The sequence below is a fragment of the Etheostoma cragini genome, chromosome 20, assembly GCF_013103735.1.
Source record: "Etheostoma cragini isolate CJK2018 chromosome 20, CSU_Ecrag_1.0, whole genome shotgun sequence".
Lineage (NCBI taxonomy): Eukaryota > Metazoa > Chordata > Actinopteri > Perciformes > Percidae > Etheostoma > Etheostoma cragini.
In genome coordinates this window covers 463,397-482,964 of record NC_048426.1, presented here as the reverse complement: position 1 = coordinate 482,964, position 19,568 = coordinate 463,397, and the positions used below count along the sequence as shown (strand labels likewise).

The 19,568-nt window shown below is 41.8% G+C and overlaps 2 protein-coding genes across 18 annotated transcripts in view; one reads left to right on the top strand and one right to left on the bottom strand.

The window, feature by feature from the left end:
* The window catches only part of dctn1b (dynactin 1b), a 48,508-nt gene that overhangs the window by 14,468 nt on the left and 14,472 nt on the right, over positions 1 to 19,568 (bottom strand). For 3 of the 17 annotated variants that reach the window (XM_034858234.1, XM_034858225.1, XM_034858226.1), the window contains exons 4-13: positions 16,668 to 16,699; positions 14,694 to 14,714; positions 8,576 to 8,593; positions 6,609 to 6,629; positions 5,284 to 5,454; positions 2,840 to 2,863; positions 2,068 to 2,265; positions 1,539 to 1,743; positions 916 to 994; positions 440 to 599 (exon numbers count right to left, since the gene is read on the bottom strand). In XM_034858234.1, the coding sequence (XP_034714125.1) occupies positions 440 to 599; positions 916 to 994; positions 1,539 to 1,743; positions 2,068 to 2,265; positions 2,840 to 2,863; positions 5,284 to 5,454; positions 6,609 to 6,629; positions 8,576 to 8,593; positions 14,694 to 14,714; positions 16,668 to 16,699 (929 nt within the window). Of the gene's footprint in view, positions 1 to 439; positions 600 to 915; positions 995 to 1,538; positions 1,744 to 2,067; positions 2,266 to 2,437; positions 2,568 to 2,839; positions 2,864 to 5,283; positions 5,455 to 6,608; positions 6,630 to 8,575; positions 8,718 to 8,793; positions 9,168 to 14,693; positions 14,715 to 16,667; positions 16,700 to 19,568 lie in introns of those variants that run through there. The other 14 variants (XM_034858228.1, XM_034858227.1, XM_034858229.1 and 11 more) reach the window with 14 other exon arrangements.
* LOC117935779 (protein CutA homolog) lies at positions 3,314 to 4,170 on the top strand. Its single transcript, XM_034858260.1, is given in 1 exon segment — positions 3,314 to 4,170. A coding segment is annotated over 1 exon segment (384 nt). The 5' UTR covers positions 3,314 to 3,350; the 3' UTR covers positions 3,735 to 4,170.

Below are 19,568 nucleotides of genomic sequence, written 5' to 3'. Positions count from 1 at the left end.
CCTAATACTGTATCTGAAGTCTCTTTATATAGACCTTAGTGGTCCCCTAATACTGTATTACCATTTCAAGCCACTAGGGGGCCATAGGCAGGCTGGAACACATATTAATGTTTAAAACTCATAAAGTGACATTTTCATGGCATGGGACTTTTAAAGAAGGAATACAAACTGAGTTGACACCCATGCATGGTGAAAGAATTGAATCTGGACCAAAGCATATCTTCCCAGCTGTAATCATCATCATCATCAGAAATGACAGTATTATTTGTCTCTTTGGCATTTTAGGTCACCATGGCAACATTAGCTTTAAAAGTGAACATTACCATAACTTTCTTAGGAAAGCTTCTTCTAAATATCTGGTCAGTGCGGACTGCGGTGGCCTGCAGACTGATGGTGTCCCTGCAGCAGCTCAGAAGCTCTGCGTCATGACAACACTGACCTGTTCTTTGAGCTCGTCGATGGTCTTTTCTGCCGCCGTCATCTCCTCCTGCAGTTTCTCTTTCTGGCTCCTCAGAGAGTCCAGCTCCACGTTCTTCTTCTCCATCTGCTTCTGCAACTTCACATGTTCCTGCTTCTCCGACGATGACAGGTCACGCATCCTGACACACAGAAAAATACAGCATTAAGATCTGGATCGATTGTATTTAAGAAAGCGATACTCAAACACTGGAAATCCACATACCCTCCTACAACACTACACTGGAAAACATCAAATGTGTTATTATTTCCACTTGTGTCTTTCTGGTGTGAAAGGTGTCAATGTGTGTATATTGTACATATTGGTGAATTTCTTTCTCTTCTCTCTCAACCTTTCTCTTCTGTATTTATTGTCCATTTCAGTTTAATTTTAAAGCGACTAACTAGTTATTGGTATTCATGTGTTTTCCTCAGGGTGAAGAGTGTCAGCGGACCTACCTGACCAGGGCTTCCTTCAGTCTGCCATTCTGCTCTTCCAGCTGTTTCACATGGTAACTGGAGGCAGCGCCATCCGAACCTGTGAGAAACCCCCAAAAACACAACTCAGCTCGACCGTAACCGGCGGTGTATAACTCACTTTCTATTTTCTGCAGCGGTTGAAACAGACCAACAACCACTTTTGATTTGTGTGACTAAACAAACGAGAATTGATGTTGCTGCATGTTATTGCCAGAAGAGACGATGGCGAGTTTTAATTAAATAAATAGGGCCGTTCCTATGAGTCACTGTTGGCTCCACTTGCTGCAATTGTGTATATATAAAAAAAAAAAATCAAAAACAGTAAAAATCAGCCACCATCATCCAGTACTCAGGGGCATTTTTACTCACAAATTTTACCAATTTCTTGTTTAGGCCTTTACGATAAAAAAACATATATGCATTAAAGCCGAGAGAAAAGCCTGTGTTGCCTTAATAAGTGCTTTTTCAATCACTACCTGCAGCAAGAGGTGACTGATGTAACATGTAATCATTATTAATGTTGAAAAAAACTCATGTCTGTTTGCACGTGAATGTGTTACACAGAGGCTTATGGTTATAATAAAACCTTCTCTTAGTCTGACCTTTCTCCTCGATCTCGTGCTTGAGGATCTCCAGGTCCATGGTGAGCTCGTCCACTTTCTCTTTGAGCGAGTCCACCTCCAGCTGCAGGGACTCGGCTCTCTCCTCGGCCATCTCCTTGTCCAGGGTGGCCATCTCGATCGCGTCCGCTGTGTCCGACATCTCCTCCATGTAATGCTCCTTTGCCTCCAGGGCTTCTTTTGCCTCCTACACACAGATTATTATGCATTGCAAATATGTCTGTACAGTCTTAATACAGGCTGCATGTTATGTTGTCAGTTCCTTTTTAAAGAGGGGTAGGGGTGGGGGCCAGAGGATGTTTAGGGGGTGATAGCAGGTATATCCACCAACCCATTCATCAAACTACCTCACCATCTCTCCATCCACCCCTCCACGCATCCCTCCACCCATCCCTCTACCCATCAACGCATCCCTCCACCCATCAACCCTCCCTCCACCCGTCCATCTACCCATCCCTCCACCCATCAACCCTCCCTCCACCCGTCCATCTACTCCATTGTTGCTTCCTACCCTCTTGGCCTCTTTGAGTTGTTTCTGCAGCTCGGCCTGCTGCTCCTGCATCTTGTTCTTCCACTCCTGCAGCTGCTCCAGCTGGATCTTGTGCTTCTCCAGCTCTTTCAGCTTGGCCTTGTCCTCCGTCCGCTTCATCTTCAGTGTCTCCAGCTTCTCCTCCAGGTCCTTCACCTGAACACGCAACGCCTCCTCCTCCTAGATGAAAAGACACACAGGGAGGAGGAGGAGCACAGGAGGGGGGCAAAAGGATGAGAGGATGGAAGGGCAGATATTTGAAATGGAGGACAGATGGAATGGAGAGATTTTATTAGTAATCACACATTTAAAAAAAGTAAAAGCACTGAAAGACAAAAGGAGGCTGCATTACTTCAGTGTTTAATTCTTTAAGGTTCTCTAATCCTTCCACTTTCATGATTCTTCAAGCAGTGGATCAGGTTCAAATCTTTCACTGTAAGGGAACAACACTTTCACCTTTTATGTGTTAGGGAGCTTTTATTTTGTTTGCCATGCAGAGACTCCACCTGTGGAGAGGAGGAAGTCAGCTCCACAGGTGCCTTGTCAGGAAGAACACTCACAGCATGTGCTCGTGTATACACATTAACAAACACAAACCACAAGCAGCAGAACAATGGAATTCAAGCCTACGCTAAAAACAAACCTCACACACTAATTAAAGACTAGTCCCACCTTTGACAGCTTGTTAAAATGTTAGTGAGAGAGAAAACAACACTTCAATATCAAGTGCAAAACAAACATCACATGACTGCACCTGTGTTTCCATAGTGACCTCCTCCTGAGGGGATGAAATATGAATAAGGCGGATTATGTTGACCTTAAAATTAACATTTGGACATTTTAATTATGCCTAACTGACCACATGCGCCAGATCTATTCAGACACGTCCTCTTTATACCGAGTTAATGACATTTTTTTTAAACTGCTGCACAGAACGTGGTGTGCCTCAGAGCTCAATCCTGGGCCTTCCACTGGTATGTTTCAGCATTAGACAGTACTTCAAATAAATATTCCCACCTATACACATGACACCTCACTGTATCTCTGATATCTCCAGATGATTTTAGTCCTATTTACACCTTTGTTTAATTCATTCATTTGATGGATGAGTCAAAACGATCTAAAAGAATTTTTAAAAGGAAATCTTAAAATATTAATTACTACAATGAGATGGATTTTAGCTAAGGTGCTTTTTTTATTTGATTAAGAAGGAACTCGACCGACAGCCAGGCAGCTGTCAGAAGACGGTGCTCCTGAGTGTGTTTATGTTCCCTCTGCTGAGGACCGTTGGACTGAGGGCCTTCTCCATGGCGTCTGAGACGTACATGTCGGGTACACACTCTGCAGCCTTTGTCACATGTCCCAACGACACAGTGGCTAAAGACTTGGCCAGGGGTATTGTGGAAAGGAAACTCGCTGCGTGCGTCAACATTGTCCCAGCAATCACGTCCATATATGAATGGCAGGGTAAGATTGAGGAGGACAATGAGGTGCTGCTGATGATTAAAACAAGAAGTTCCAAGGTGCCGGCTCTCGCTGAATAGGTCCGCTCCAACCATCCTTACGAGGTGGCCGAGGTCATCAGTCTGCCCATTGACCAAGGCAACCCGCCCTACCTCAAGTGGATAGGACAAGTTGTCCCTGAGTAAGGATGAACCGCTGGACAAGTGGATGAATGAATTCCTGTACGGATGTAAAACTGAATCTGAAAAACACTTACTATTTCCCTCAGAGAGACATCAAGACACTATCCAAATCAGTAATGTTATTATTAACTGCACAAGACCAAGAGTTCTTAGATTAAACAAATAAGTAACACAAAAGATCAAAACTATGATGTTATCTTAAATATGTTTAAGATAACTGTGTTCCAGTCATTATTTGAGTCATGTGGTAATATTTTTCCCTTTTCAGTATGTTTACCTCTAGAGGGCAGACTTGGCCTTTTGAATTCCAAAGTTAGCCAGGTGCAGAATAAACTGCTACAGCTTTGACTTGTTTGAATATGCCAGTATAAAGTTTAAACATCAGTTGGATTTCTTGTTTCATTTGTGAAAGATGCATTTTTGCAATAAAGTGGAGGATCGGTTTAAAAAAAAAAAAAAAAAAAAAAAAAGAAGGAACTCGACCTTATATGGAGAAGAAATACTAATTGCTAACTAACTAACTAACTAACTAACCAACCAACCAACCAACCAACCAACCCACCCGTGTAGACTGGAAGGTATAAGTCTTATTAAACCCTAGTTGAGGTCTTTTGTACCCTGGCTGTTCCAAATCCATACTAATTCCATACAGTACTTGTGTACTATGTACTTTTTCCACTATTACAACATACTTTACCATTTTATACTAACAGGGAATTATACATTATGTGTGGCTATGGATATCGCTGCTAATTAAACTTCACAAGGAGAAGATTTTCGAAGATTTAATCATATTTTTCTGTTTTCAGAGATTTTTTTGGAGCCCAGTGAAGACCCAGCTGTGAGCCGCTCCTCCATTTCCTTTGTGCATTGCATCTTGGGAGAACAGTGTGCATCAACAGCACAATAAAAATGTTTACCTATTTAGTCTGTTTTAGGTGGACTTTCTACTGTGATCACACCACATCTTTAAAATGAAAAATATTTATTTTACTAATTATCAATAAATATTATAAATGATCATTTAGCCTGCCTCATACCCAGTGCATGCTGGGATATATTCCAGCCACCTGTGACCACAAAGAGGATAATCTGATTAGAAAAGTAGTGGATGGATTATATAACCATGGCTCCACATTATGAATTAAAATCAAATCATAACCAAATATTCATCGTTTTCATCAGACAGCAGGTTTTTTCAGTTATGTTTTTTTATGTTGTCTTATGTATTTTAAGACAAAGGTTCAAGCCTCTGGCTCATTTCAGATATTTTTTAATGACACCAATACAAACTGACAGCTCAAAGAGCTCTAACAGAGAAAATGTCCCATCTGATTTAACTCCCACACTCCGATGGCTTGCGCACTAAGACGTTTTGGGTCTTGTTGGCAACAGACATCCGTGGTCATGTGCCTGCCTTCTTAATCCTATTAACAGACCTGTTATTATTGGTTTTAATAGAGCAAAATGTTTCCTCATAGCTGGAATAATTACCTGCTTCCTAAATGCCTTTCCAACTATCCTACACTTTGTTTTAATGCTGATAACAAACCTTGGTGGGGACAGGTGCCGGAGCGTTTCCAGGGGAGTGGAGGGTAGGGATGACCGGAGCCGCCAGAGGGGTCTGGGCCGGAGTGCTGGGCTCGCTGCTGCTCATCTCCCCCGCAGAGGCCGAGGCCGAGCCGGACGCAGCCCCCTTTCCCCCTGCAGGTCGGCTGGGCTGCTGGATAGACCAAGGGGAGGAAAGGATGAGGACGAAACAAAACTAAGTGTTTACTGAAAAGATCCCACTGGGAATACACAGCTGTCCGGTGAGGTCTTAGTGGCCATAATGGAGGTCCCTTTTTATTTATTTAACCTTCATTTAACCAGGAAGTCCCTTGAGATTGAAATCTCTTTTCCGAGGGAGACTTGAGTCTTTTCAGAGTGTTTCCTCTGAACAAACCTGGTTGTTTCGATGACTGGAACCGTATCCAGGTTTCTGTTCATTTGTGTTTCTATTACTCCACGACTACAACTTGAGTTGCTTCAACAGTTGAGGATGAACACAGTTTAATTTGTGGCTGCCTGAAGTCAGACTTTATTTCAGTGTTGAACATTGTTCAACATCATATTTTTCATATTTGTTGTTTGACTGTTTAAAGGACCATGTCCCTTGCAAACATGGCAGGACATGATGAGAAACCTGGATCCAGATAAGAGGTTTACATGGCCAAAATATAACCGTTAAACTAATGTCCATGTCCAACAGACTCATTATGAAAGACACATGTCTTGCATTGCCTAATCTTATAAGAAACTAGCATTAATAAATGTTAGCATGATTTTTGTGTTTAAGTTGTTACCTCCCAAACTACTACTAGTAAACTTTAATAAGGAGAGCTCACAGATGTACACTACCAAACTATGTCATTTAAATATAATTAGCAAACTGACCTATACCCACATCATGTCATGTTTAGAAATTCTTCCCTTTTTGTTGTATTTGCAAACTGCACCTTTTCCAATAGACCTCCATGATGGCCCGAGACCTGATTTAGGACACAAATACAAAATGGCAACAGAAAAATGCTCAAAAATAAAAATACATAACACCAAAATGAGAAAGCAATTAATATACTGAAACAACTGCTCTGGAACAAATTAAAACAACAAAAAAGGACAAAACTGAACAACAGTAACTAAACCAGCTGCAGCAGAGAGAAGAAAACACATGGATGGTGGAGACAGGAAACAGCATTTAAGGAGTCCAAATGGACGCAATGTGCTAGTCTGGGTTGTAGTAATTAGCTATAAAATAAAGAAAAGAAAATGGATTATGATTCCATGTCTGATGATGTATTGGGAAGCCCTGCAGACTTTGGGGACTGGGCTCACCTTTGGCCTTCTGGCCGTAGTCTGAGGAGAAGAGGAAGGAAATAAAGAGAAGTAGAGGAAGTGGGAAAATGTCAAAAGGCAGGAGAGGATGATAGAAGGAGAGGAGGGAAGGAAACAAACAGCCAGGGTTAGTAAGTTCATTTTAAACTGGTAAATCACAGGCTAATTGGTTGCACGAAACTGACAATAAAAAGCTCTGAAAAGTACAACAATGACGCCATTATCATGTAACATCCCCTACAGATCTCTGCTCTGTTGTTTTCCTTGTCCTCTCTCGTGTCCTAGCTGGTCTCTAGCGCCTCGTCTCTCTCTCGGTAACATGGACTCTGTGACTGGTACAGCCACTGTGACCTAAATGACTGCATTGTGTCCCGGGGGACGCAGCAGATGAGCTTCATCCGAGCCCAACTCTGTCCTACAGCACTTGCTGGGATACTAGCTTGTTATCCTGCTACATCGCACGTTTCAGACATGCTACACAGAGAAATATCCACACCGTGGTCCTTCCTTTACAAACCTGGGTTACACTGCCAACACTTATACTAGAACTCTAGTGAAATGTCAACAAGGAGCGAATAAATCAGTTTCCCATCCCACCCGAGTCTAAAGTAACTTCTTCTGATATGAAACGGAGGAAAAGACTCACATTTGGGAAGCTGAAACCTTCACGGCATTTTTTCTTGAAAAAGGATGTTCAAATTATCACTAGTAAGTTTAATTATGAACACATTTTGGAAATACTTTCTTACTTTATCGTGTCCTTTTTATTTCCTAGAAAGTTTCCTGGACAGTAGTTTGGTACTGTTGTTGGGAAAACGGATGCAAAGGGATGAAAGTCCTCCATTCAAACCAACGTAAATAAGGATTCAGCGTTCGTTTATTATTGGTAGCTTTCTTCTTCCTCTATATTAAATTGTTTGCTTTCTTCCAGACAATTTGTCAATTTTTGCACGTATTAGAAGTGTACCAATTAAACACCGTCTCTGTTTTAATTAGTTCCAAATCCCATTTTATTTCCAGAAAAGGTAGAAGGAAGTCGTGAGGAATTTATAAACCTTTAAAATTATTTTGGGATTATGTTTTAGCAAACAAAGCCATAAAAGCTTTGAAGAGATATTTAAGGAAGTGAATATACTTTCATATTGAGGTGATTCATATACATTTTATTTTTACTACAATGTAACCCAGGTGTGTGCACACACTTCTATCCTTTCTACTCCATTCATGCAGAATGAGCTGTCCTTCACTCTCATCCTCCTTTCCTTTCGCACACTGACTCTCTCTCTAACTGTTTTTGTTTCAGCTTTGGCACGCTTATGGCATCGCTCGGGCTAGTTATCGTTCTTTATTGGATTAGAGCCGGACCATTCAGCAGAAATTAGCCCGAGCTAACAGCTGTACCAAATAAGAGCTGACAGCCCTCTTAAGCCATACTGGCGTGCTGGAGTTACGGGAACAGGCTGTACTGAAATCACAGCAGCCTGTTCGCTACATCTGCAACCAAGAGTGAAATCATTTGATTCTACCCCGATAGACAAAATATCATTGAGTTCGTACACACGTCGTGGAAGGCTTCTGCATGATGAGACCAAATAAAAGAAGAGAAGCTTGTGCTGCAGACAGAGATGTAACTGAAGTAGACTGAAAAAAATTAAAAAAAAGAAGCTTTTGCACACACACGTATAGGCAAATAAATGAAATAATTCTGCAAAATTCAGCGCTGCGGGGATATAAATTGACTCTTTTTTTTTAAAAGAGCACAAGCAAGCTGCAGGTACACTTTGACTTCTACAGTGGGAATATAGATTATCAGCTGAGGAAAAGAAGAAAAAAAGGGCAATTCCAACCAAAACAAAATGAGAAACTGAAACTTCCAAGCATGACCTTTACAGCAGCCTGCCAACAGAAAGAAAGGATGGTGACAACAACAACATCCCAACAGAGAAGGATCATCTGGAGTTCTGTACCTTCCGGGGTGCAGGAGTCTGTCTCATCATATTTGCAAGAGAAGGAGACACACACACAGACACACACACAGTCACCAAGAAATACACACACACAAACACAGGAAGGGGATAAAACAGGTGGAGATGCTCGATCCACAGAGACCAAAACAGACAGACAGAGAGACAGAGAGACAGAGAGACAGAGAGACAGACAGACAGACAGACAGAGAGACAGACAGAGAGACAGACAGAGAGACAGACAGAGAGACAGACAGACAGACAGACAGAGAGACAGCTGAAGCCGAGCCGACGGACGGGCAGCCACTCAGACCGGGAAGCTGCAGTGATGCAAATGGCCGCAGCGAGTTTTTGCTAGGCTCCCCCTTCGTTCCTCTGTCCTCCTGCTATCGTCCTCCTTTATTCCCTCCTTCTCAGCTTCTCTCATAATCCGTATGCCGGAGCCCTCAGTCGCTGCCTCACTTTCCTTTTTGCTGCGAATAGGACTCGGACATCTTGCTGCCAAGAGCCTCTGACTTGCTACTGTTAACAGGAGACGCCTCGCCTCCCCTAACCTTCCTCTACTCCCTCCTGTCTCATTCCCCCCCCCCCCTCCCCTCACTCTGGTTATTGTGATTTGTCAGCCCAGCCTATGCCCTGCTCATGCATTACATCACTGTGCAGCTTCCTCCCTCTCCCCCTCTCTCTTTCCCTCTCTCCCTCCCGATGCGTTCTGCTCCTCCACCCACTTCCCACTACAGACTGCCAGGGAGGGATGGGTGAGAGGGTGTGTGACTGGGGACAGACAGGAGAGGATGAGAGACTGAAGAAGGCGAGCCTGTAAATGGAGGTGAGAGAGGAAATTGAGCAGCAACACTGATGCAAGCCTCTCTTGTCTCCTAGCAACACTTGCCGAGCACTCTTTGGGTGCATTAAAAGGAGGCCGACATAAACAATAGAGACCCCTGGTCTTAGTACAGATTCAAAAGATTCAAGCTATTTAAGGTTTGCCTTTTTTATTTTGAAGGGGACACAGTACGCTTCATTTCCGGTTCATACTTGTATTCTGACGTTCTTCCAGATCATGTTTAGATGCTTTCATGATCAAAATTAGTCAGATGCGGGTGAAACTATATTCTAATGACCTGCATGTGACATAGGAAGCCAAGCCAAATCTCAGTGTGTTGAATTCCATGTTTTCTGATGTGATCAGCCTACAGAAAACTGACTGGATGTTATTGTTTTACATATAGCCCCTCCAGATGTCCACATGTGTATGCACTGAAAATGTTTTCAGGACATGTCCCCTTCCTCATGGGACAAGGTACAGTGGGACTTGAAATTACAAAAAAAATACCAAAGTGCTTTTTCCACCACAGTTTTTATCCGGGTCTGTTATAAGTCCACCTTCAATCAGGTACACCTATTTTAATATATTCAACACCTGAATCACCGCCAAGTCTTATTTCATTCTCGTTACTGCTGCTGGTCTCACAGTAAACCATCTCTCCAGCATTAACCTCCGTATCTCAGACCATCTTACCATCATCACAGACATCAGCATCCCAGTCCTACCCCAAAAGACACGTGCAAAATCTCATTCAGGAACCTCAAATCCATAAATTCATCTGCTCGCTCAGATTCTCTCTCCCATTCATAATCTGCCTCCCCCATTAGTGTCTGATGATCCGACCCACCTCGTGGACTACTACAACCACACTTTTGTCCTCCCGGCTTGATCTACTGGCTCGCATCATTATTATAACGGTCTCCTTCACACACTCAGTCCCCGGCACACTCCTGAACCTCACCAAATCAAGTCATGCAAACAACTCTACAATAAAAACCGGATTAACAGTTCACCTCCACGCATATACAGCCTACCTTCCCCAACACAAAAAGGCCTTAAACACCCGGTCCTACTACCACCCACAGCTCCAACAAACCCAAGACTCTCTTCTCTACTATAAACAAACGTCTTAACCCCCTACATTTCTAAATCCTTCACAGGCTCTTTTCAATTATTTCTTCAATCCAAAATCAACACCGTTTACAACAACTTGACCATCTCTCCACAATCATCAATTCCTCTCTCAGCTCTTGCATCAGTCACCTCCATCCTCAAGAAACCTGGTCTAAACCCAGACACCATGTCCACCTTCCGACCCATATCCAACCTCACCTTCCTATCAAAAATCCTGGAATGTGTTAGACAAATGAAAACCCACTTCTCCTCCAATAGTCTGTTTGAACTAGTTCAATTCAATTGAAATTCAAACCAAGGTTTCGACACCATCAACCACTCCCTCCTCCTGTCCAGACTGGAAACCTGCTGCTACATCAGTGGCACCACGCTCTCCTGGCTCCTGGCTCTCCAACAGACAACAGTTCCTACCCATCAACAACTGCCCCTCCTCTGTTGCTCCTCTTTCACACAGCGTCCCCCGGTTCTGGGCTCGGTCCTCTCCTTTTTATCTTCATCATTCTGCCACTCAGAAACATCAAACCAAACGTGGTCTTCACTTCCACCACTACGGCCATGATGTCCAGATCTACATTTCTACCAACTCCATCACCAGAGCTACATCCTCCACCCTGACCAACTGCCTCACCAATATTCAAACCAACTTCCTCCAACTCAACGACAATAAATACAACTTGATGCTCATTGGGCCGAAATCCCTCACGACAACTCCACCCCGTCTCCATCCCCACACATCCGTAACCTGGGAGTCATCTTCAACAGCAACCTCACTTTTGAAAACCACGTCAACCAAATAACCAGAACTGCCCTCTTTCACCTCAAAAACATTGCCCTAGCTTTCAACAAACAGTATTACATTATCATCTGTTACTTACTGGTTCTGTTTTTTTTAATTGCTTTTAATATGCATGTTTTATGTGCTGCTTTTACAGTGAAGGGTCATTGAGTACCATGTACAGCGCTATATAAATAAAATGTATTATTTGTATTATTACTTCTAATAAAGGAGTGTAAAAAGTGATTTAATAGGTCAGATGATTCTTGGAGTCATTTGAATAGCTTTCGTGATAACTTCCTGGGTTCCACTAATCTCGTCTGCACCAGCAGCTCAGCAGGCCGAGAGAGGGATGTAAGAGGATTTATTCTACAGGGATACTGTGCTTAGCTGGGAGCTTTAAACCTGAAAGGAGAATGGCCAGTTAGTAATTTGAGATGGCTGTGATGGAACTCGATGAGGCTATAGCTATTACAGGCCGTCCCTGGGAACGGGGATATGATAGTAAGTATTAAGAAATTAATGATAGAACAAAATATTATTACGAGGAAGACAGAAGCAGAACTTGAGAGTTCTGGCTGCTGAACCAGAAAGAAAAACTGTTTACGTGTATCCATTACACAGCAGCGGAGAGGAATTTGTCCTGTTGAAATATTTAAACATCTTGCTCTGTACTCTGCTCACTTTCCCTCTCTCACAGACTGTGTGCTCTGAGGGGACATCCACCGCTGAAGTGATGAAATGAGACAGACAGACAGACAGACAGACAGAGAGAGAGACAGAGAGGATGATGGGATGGGTGGAGATGTATCAAGTTGCTGCTTTCCCAGCACACAGAGATGATCGTGCTCTGCAGCCTCCAGCAGAACAACGAGGGGATAAAATAACATTTACCCAGCCTCAGCCAACACGCTCGGCTTGCACTGACTGGACAAAACTGGGACTGGTATTCACGTCCTTGGAGAACATTGAGAGAGACGTGACACTCGAATACTTTGGTGTCAAGCTGAAGAAGCTGATCACATACGACAGCGGTGCAAACACAAAATACTACTACGTTATTGCAAAGTTCTATCACTCGGCCCACAGCATTCTTATTGTCAGCACCAAAAAACGACAACTCCGCTGTCATGGGAGGTGACACTGAAATAAAAACAGACTTATCTATCACATAAAAAATGAATTCAAATAAAACTATGAAAATATGAATACCATTTGATAATAGTGAGTTAGTATCATCTGTCTGTAACTGAGTTGCATCAGCTCATTTCCCTGCACGTTCTGAAACTCCTTTGAGACATTTAACTGCCCACATCCCTCAGGTAGATGTGAGAAGTGAGGAACATTCAGCCTCCAAGATGAGACCAAGCTGACTGCTGAGGTAGAAAGTCTGCCTGCAGAACAGGAGACGATAAAGTAGAGCCGCGCTGACAGGAAATCCATACGCTGCAGCGGCAGGTCTGTTCTGTGCAGGCGGGGGGGGGGGGGGGGGGGGGGGGGGGGGGGGGGGGGGGGGGGGGGGGGGGGGGGGGGGGGGGGGGGGGGGGTCACAGCCTGACATTTACCAAGAAGAACGCCTGCGTGCATGACTCAATGGAGGGGGATCGGTGAAGAGCGCTGGACTGTCGGCATGGACCTCGTTCATCAGTCACGAGTAGCTCAACATAAAATAGATTATATTTTGTTTCATTATATTCTGATGGGGTGTCGTTCGAGGTCCTGTACGTTCAGCTGGAACATGATGTCATTGTTGGACTTGATGTCCTCCTGGACCCACAGGCTAGAGAAATATTCTTCTATTCTCTCAAATTAAAGACAACTGTAAAAACTACTGTACCATGTTACCCGATCAGCTGCTTCCTACTTTACGGCATTCTTTGATAGCTAACAGATTATAAACAGATTCATTATAATAAAAGTATAACATACCCAGTCTATATCCTTATCCACCCAAACATTTAAGTACAATGATTTTTTTTAAATCACATGTACAACGGTATTTAACAGCTAAAATAAGCACAAATACAATTCTTAGATTTCCTTTTATTTTACAAAATGATAGTCCTCCATCTTAACTACCAGAGCCGGAGGACTATGATGGCACAAAGGCACCCAACGTGGGCTGCAGCTAATTTCTATTAATCTGTTGATTTTTACGTTTAATTGACTCATCTGTCATGTAAATATATAAGTGACGTCTTCCAAAACACACAGATATTCAATTAACAACGATGTAAACTAAGAAAAGAAGCAAATCTGAACATTTGTAGAGGTAGGATATATTTTACATTTTTGCTAGATAAGTGACCTAATCGATCACTCTATTGTCAAAATGAGGATGAATTCCTGTGGATGACTAATCCGTACCCTTACCCAGCCCCACAGCGGCCACACCTGTCTAAATACATTATTTTACTTTTACAGATGTGACATCGCAGAGGCAACAAGTAAATGAAGGCTGGCTTTATGATCCCATCTCCCCCTGAACGTCAGACACAACGTCTGTATTGTACGTAGCTCATGCAGAACATTATGACCATGATCATTGGATGGAATATGTGTAAGCTCCTACAAGTTACCCAGCAATATATAAAGACATTCAAATTAAAATGACACCTTTACCAGCTGCAACGTTAAAGTGACATACACATTAATGCATCAATAATTATAGTCCAATAAAATAAAATATGTCATTCTGAAATGTTACATTCTCCATAACGGTACTTTAATTATCCTTAGATGCAAATACTTGTACCTTAACTGAAGTAAAAATTTGAATGCAGTGTTTTTTTCTACACTGTGATATTGCTACTTTATTTAAGTACCAGACCTGTGTCTGCTTCGTCTGCCACTGGCTGACTTATACACCAAGAAAAAAACTCTTTTAAAGAAGAATCAACTGTTTACCTCGAGATTCTCTGGATTTTGATTAAAAAATAAAAATAAAAGGATTTGGTACATTTCTTGGCAATGATCGATAAACAGGAGTCAGTAGCCGTCTATCTAAATGACTAGAGCGTGCTTTAAAACGCACAGAGAGAACACCCAGCGCGTGCCACCGAGCTGAAGCAAGCGGAGCAGACAGAGACCCCTCCTCTCGCTCCTCCCACCCTGCCAGTCAGGGCTGCTCCATATGAGCTAAATATACCCCCCCACCCCGCCATTAACTGTGCAGCTCTGCAGCCATTCACTCTCACATAAACACTGAACGGTTGGGTAACAAGACCACGGATGGCGGCGTGGTGAGCTGCAAGGGGATCATGGGTAAAATGAGGTATGGGGCCCGGTTGTCATGCAGCGGCGAGGCCATTCAGAGCCACGGCGACCACGATGACATCACCATCACAGTAGCACAGTACCAAGATTATAGAAACATGCAACACCTTTTTAGGCTTCACTCCTCGCTGCGTGGTCGAAGGAAAGAAGGAAAGGAAGTGAGGAAGGAAGGGAGGAGGGAAGGAAGCGTGGAGGTTAAAGGTCAAGAGTTTGCCAGAGGCGTGCCGGAGGTGACGGGGCTGCAGTGAGTCGGCGGATCAAAGACTTCAACCAACTGTACACTTATTCTAACATCTTCATATAATAAGAATAATCCAATAAAAATGTAAACCACGAGCTCCTATAAAGCATCTCTGCACAATACTAAATTAAGTCAGAAGATGGATAATGTTGGTGTAATAAAGTATTATTATCTTACATATGCAGCTACCCAGGTCAGATGTTTCCCTTGGGAATACAGACTGATTTGAAGAATAAAACACATTTTAATTGTAAATTCTGTTTTTAAGCATGACTTTTGACCTTTTCTCTTTTTGTATGATAACCTTTGACCCTGTTAAACAATAATGAAAAGATGAACGAGCATTAAACTTCAGGTCACTACTTCTGGATTAACTAATGAACCGATGGTTCTGAAAAGGTCTGGTGCAACATTATGAACATGCTGCCATTTAAACCTGATGACAAGTCTGGATGTTAAACTCCCCAGTTTCCTTTAGTTCTGACACATAAAAATGAGATCAGCTAAATGAAATAGTCGATTCATTTATAGTGTTTGGACATGAAAGGTAGCTGTTGTCTGATGTTTAATCAGAATGATAAATCCAAAGAAGCATCCTTCAGGTTTACTTTGGATCCTTTATCCTTCAGAAATACAGTATATTGGTGTAAATGGTAAGTACATTTTCTACTCTCTCTTATGGGCTTCTTTTAGACATAACGTCATTTATTTTACAGATATTAGGGCGGTGATTACATGTGATGCTGTAAATCTCAGAAGTTATGGAGTAATGGAAGTATAATATAAAAGTCCACTGTTGAACATACTGCAAGACTGATAGGGAAAGTGGCATCATCTGAATGTCGGAAATATTAAATTAAAAATGAGAGAAAACATTTGAAATGTAGCGTTGTAGAGAACATGACGGGTCGTGTTCATCCGGAGCTCAAAGCAGCAAGACCTCGAGAATTATGGATTGGAATTTTTGTCCAAATTCTTGACCTAGATCCGCAGTACAAAAATAGATGAATAATATAATACAGCAAGAACAAATACTTCCTACATTATTTAAATTTAAAAGGTTCAACTGATTTAAGGGGAACTCATGTATTCGTTTGCTTTAATAAATAATCTGTTGAAGCATCGAAGTGTATTTATAGATAAACATGGCCCTCTGCTGGTCAGATATTATATACATTTATATATATATAAATATTTAAGTAGGTCTGACTCGGTTTGGTTTGTCTAATTTGGTAAACTCACTATTTCAGGGATCATCCAAGATTATTATTTTACATTTTCAAAGGTTTTCATATGTTTAAAATTTGTATTTCAATTATCCTTTTACAGAAATCAAGAAAAGAAAAGTTATTCATGATAATTTATCATTTACTTTTAATCTCTAAGTGTATGTATATTACTCCTTTTTACTATAAACCACTACTCCTAAATTGCAGATTGTGAACTGGCCCCTACATCAGTGCCATTTAAGGCACCTTTTCTCTCTTTTAAATGGAATTATAACAGCATATTGAGCAAAAGAAATGACCTTGATTAAGAAATTGCTAAAACATAAATGTCAATGTAGTAGATCAAGAGCTACCAAAGATCTTCCCAGTTCCAAGAAACACAACCTATGAAAAAAGTGTTTGTTAAAGACTGAAACAGCAACACGCAGGGTTTTCCTTTAGATAACACAGTGTGTGTGTGTGTGTGTGTGTGTGTGTGTGTGTGCGGGTGTGCACCCAGGTGTGAGTCGGTCATTGTGATTGTGTTAAAGTGTACAGGTGTGTGTTGCCATGACTGCTCCTGATTTCCTGCAGGGGAACTCTTAGTGTCCCAGTGCAGCGGCGTGACTCACCAGTTTAGTGGACTTGGGCGTCTCCAGGATCTCTGAGGAGAACAAAACAAAACAAAACAAAGAAAATGAGAGACGTACTTTAATATTATTATCAGTGTGTAATACTTTACAAGGTATAAAGTCCAACAAAGATCCTATTGCAAACAGATTCAGGTCAACATGATTCATTGCCTTTTTCCAGATAGTCGACAACGATACTGTTGGTCAGATGTGGATAAGATGCATGAGCTACAACAAATACTAGGATCCAAAGGTCTCTATGAGCTGTTTGGTACTTTCTCTGTGGAAGTGTGATTAAAATAATGTTAGAAGCAAGTTAAATAAGCCATAGGAGGAACTGGAGCTGGTAGGGCCAACGACAAAGATCCACGGACTAACGATCCATGGAGAATTCTTCTTGATGGAAAAACTGACACATAGTTTGATGTTATAAGAAGCTCAACTGGAAGAGAAATGGCAATAAATGACATTATATGGACTGTATGACTGATGGAAAATGGTGAATGAATTTTTTTGTTACTGTAATTGTTTGATGTTGCAAATCATTTGCCAATAAAAATATAAGTGAGAAAACTCTTAGAAGGTCAGACCGAGTGAGTGTTCTGTATCAGTTTCAGCACGGTGCATGTCAACACAAGTATCTCGATATTCATATCTTTTAGACAAGGAAAACTAAATCGGTTTCATAAACTAGGAAACCCAATGCGAGGAGATTCTTCTCAGATCAGACTACAGAATCTAGACTTCTTCAGCAGAAAACTACAGTAACAATCAGACCAGCACTGCCTCTCTTTAGGATTTTTTATATGCCAACTACAGATAAATACACAAATTCCAGCAAAACATTTTACAGATCTACGGTAAGTAAATCAAATATTAGCCGATATTTGATTTATATTGGCTAAAAGAAGTCAAATAAGAGTCTCAATATAAATTCTTATCATTTAGTGTGTGTAGTTTGGTCTCCGAGTGACGTAAATGATAATCAATGTAAGTACGATCATGTAATACATACAAGTTCAAGTATCAAAAGTATCAATCCCTAAGAGTTCTCTCGAGACACTTCCCAGATAGAGGAGGTCTAGACTACACTCGATAGTCCAGGACCCAACAGTTCTAGTAGATCCCTCCAGAGCAAGCAACAGTGTGACAGTGGAGAGGAAAAGTGTGGAATAAAATATACAACTACAATTTGTATAATGTTTAATATGAAGCCATATGGAACATAAATTTAAAAAAAAGCTTATCTTAAAAAGCTTTAACTTAAACTAAGAGATGAAGCCAACAACGTTACATGTTCTTAGGCTTCTGCTGCCATCCTATGTTGCTCTGGAGAAGAGCATCAACTACATTTAGGTCTAAACATTCAAATTGATTTCAGATATCAGATAGTTTCTATTTAAACGTCGGTGCAGTGAAGGCTTTCCAGACGCCAATGCGTCTCATTTCCAGGTAACGGCCTGTGAATCCGCCACCGAGTCTCGTTTGGCAGGTTCCTGAAACAGTCTTTTACGACTTTAACTCCCACGTTACCATCCTGAACACAATGCACCAACCAGCACCCCTTATTTGATGCTGCAGCAGTGAGGCGTAACCATGGAAACAGAGTGTGACTCCATCTTCCAGAGGGTTAAAAGAACATATGGGTGACCAGATTTGGAAAGTATAGGCAAGTTCTTGTCTGGTGTTTTAGTCAGAGAGGGTCACATGGTCAGTGACATGTCAGGTGTTCCCAGCAGCCACCTAATAGATGACCATTGGATCTTTGGTCTGGAGAGTGAAGCGAGGCTACCAGCCACTTACATATTTCACCAGGATTTGGCTGGTGGACGGGCTCATTTTGCACCCGGGCAGAGATCTTTACATTGACCAGGAGATTTTATGTACTGTAAGAGTTATTAAAGATACTAAGTATTTAAAACAAACAAAATAACAGTTTGTTACAAGCGTTTTGATTCAGACAGTTCAGTCTTTGAGATTGAAAGTTTATCTTTGAACTTGGAATCATAAAACCTGATTTTATCTTTTGGCTTGTTCTTTATCTCGTGTTATACTGTTCTACTGTCTTATAAATGTGTAGTAGTTGTTTCTACTGGAATACACTTTGTAACTGTTTTGAAAGTTGATATATGTATAAAGAAAGTTATTAACAAATATCATCATCATCATCACACGATATTACTCAGCGGATGATGATACAATCAAAAGCTGCAGAACAGCTATTAATGGCGCTTGATGGGAAATTATTAACTGGTATTAAATTAATTTTTCAGAATAACTGACTTTAATTTTGTCCTGCAGCTGTTGTTGATTTCCTGGAAATTTTACCCAAAATAGCTTCAATAAATTGCCTGATTTCCACAATCATTGTGTCTCTCTTCTCTTCTTCCAAATGTGTCAACACCAAACAACTCTGGTTTCCTCTGACGTGGGTAAAAAGAAGATGTTTGCTGTCAGCAGGTGGCGGTTCAACCTGCAGCTCGTAGTCAGGTAGCCCAGGAGCTGCTCTGCACCAGGAGTGCACACAGAGGGACTCAAACCCCCAACCTAGTGCAGCGTTAGCGGCACACTGCACTTAAAAAGGTCCCATGGCATGAAAATGTCACTTTAGGAGGTTTTTTTAACATTGCTATGAGCTCCCCCAGCCTGCCTATGGTCCCCCAGTGGTTAGAAATGGTGCTAGGTGTAAACCGAGCCCTGGGTATCCTGCTCCGCCTTTGAGGAAATGAAAGCTCGGATCTGGGGCCGATCTGCAAGATTTCAGGTTACCTCCCCTTTCTCTGCTTTGCCCGCTCAGAGAATTTGGCCCATCCATGAGAAAGAGAGAGAGAGACATCATGGCTTTCAAACGAGCAAAGTGGCAGTTGGTCAAGGCCACACCCCCAGCCTCCACCTTGCCCC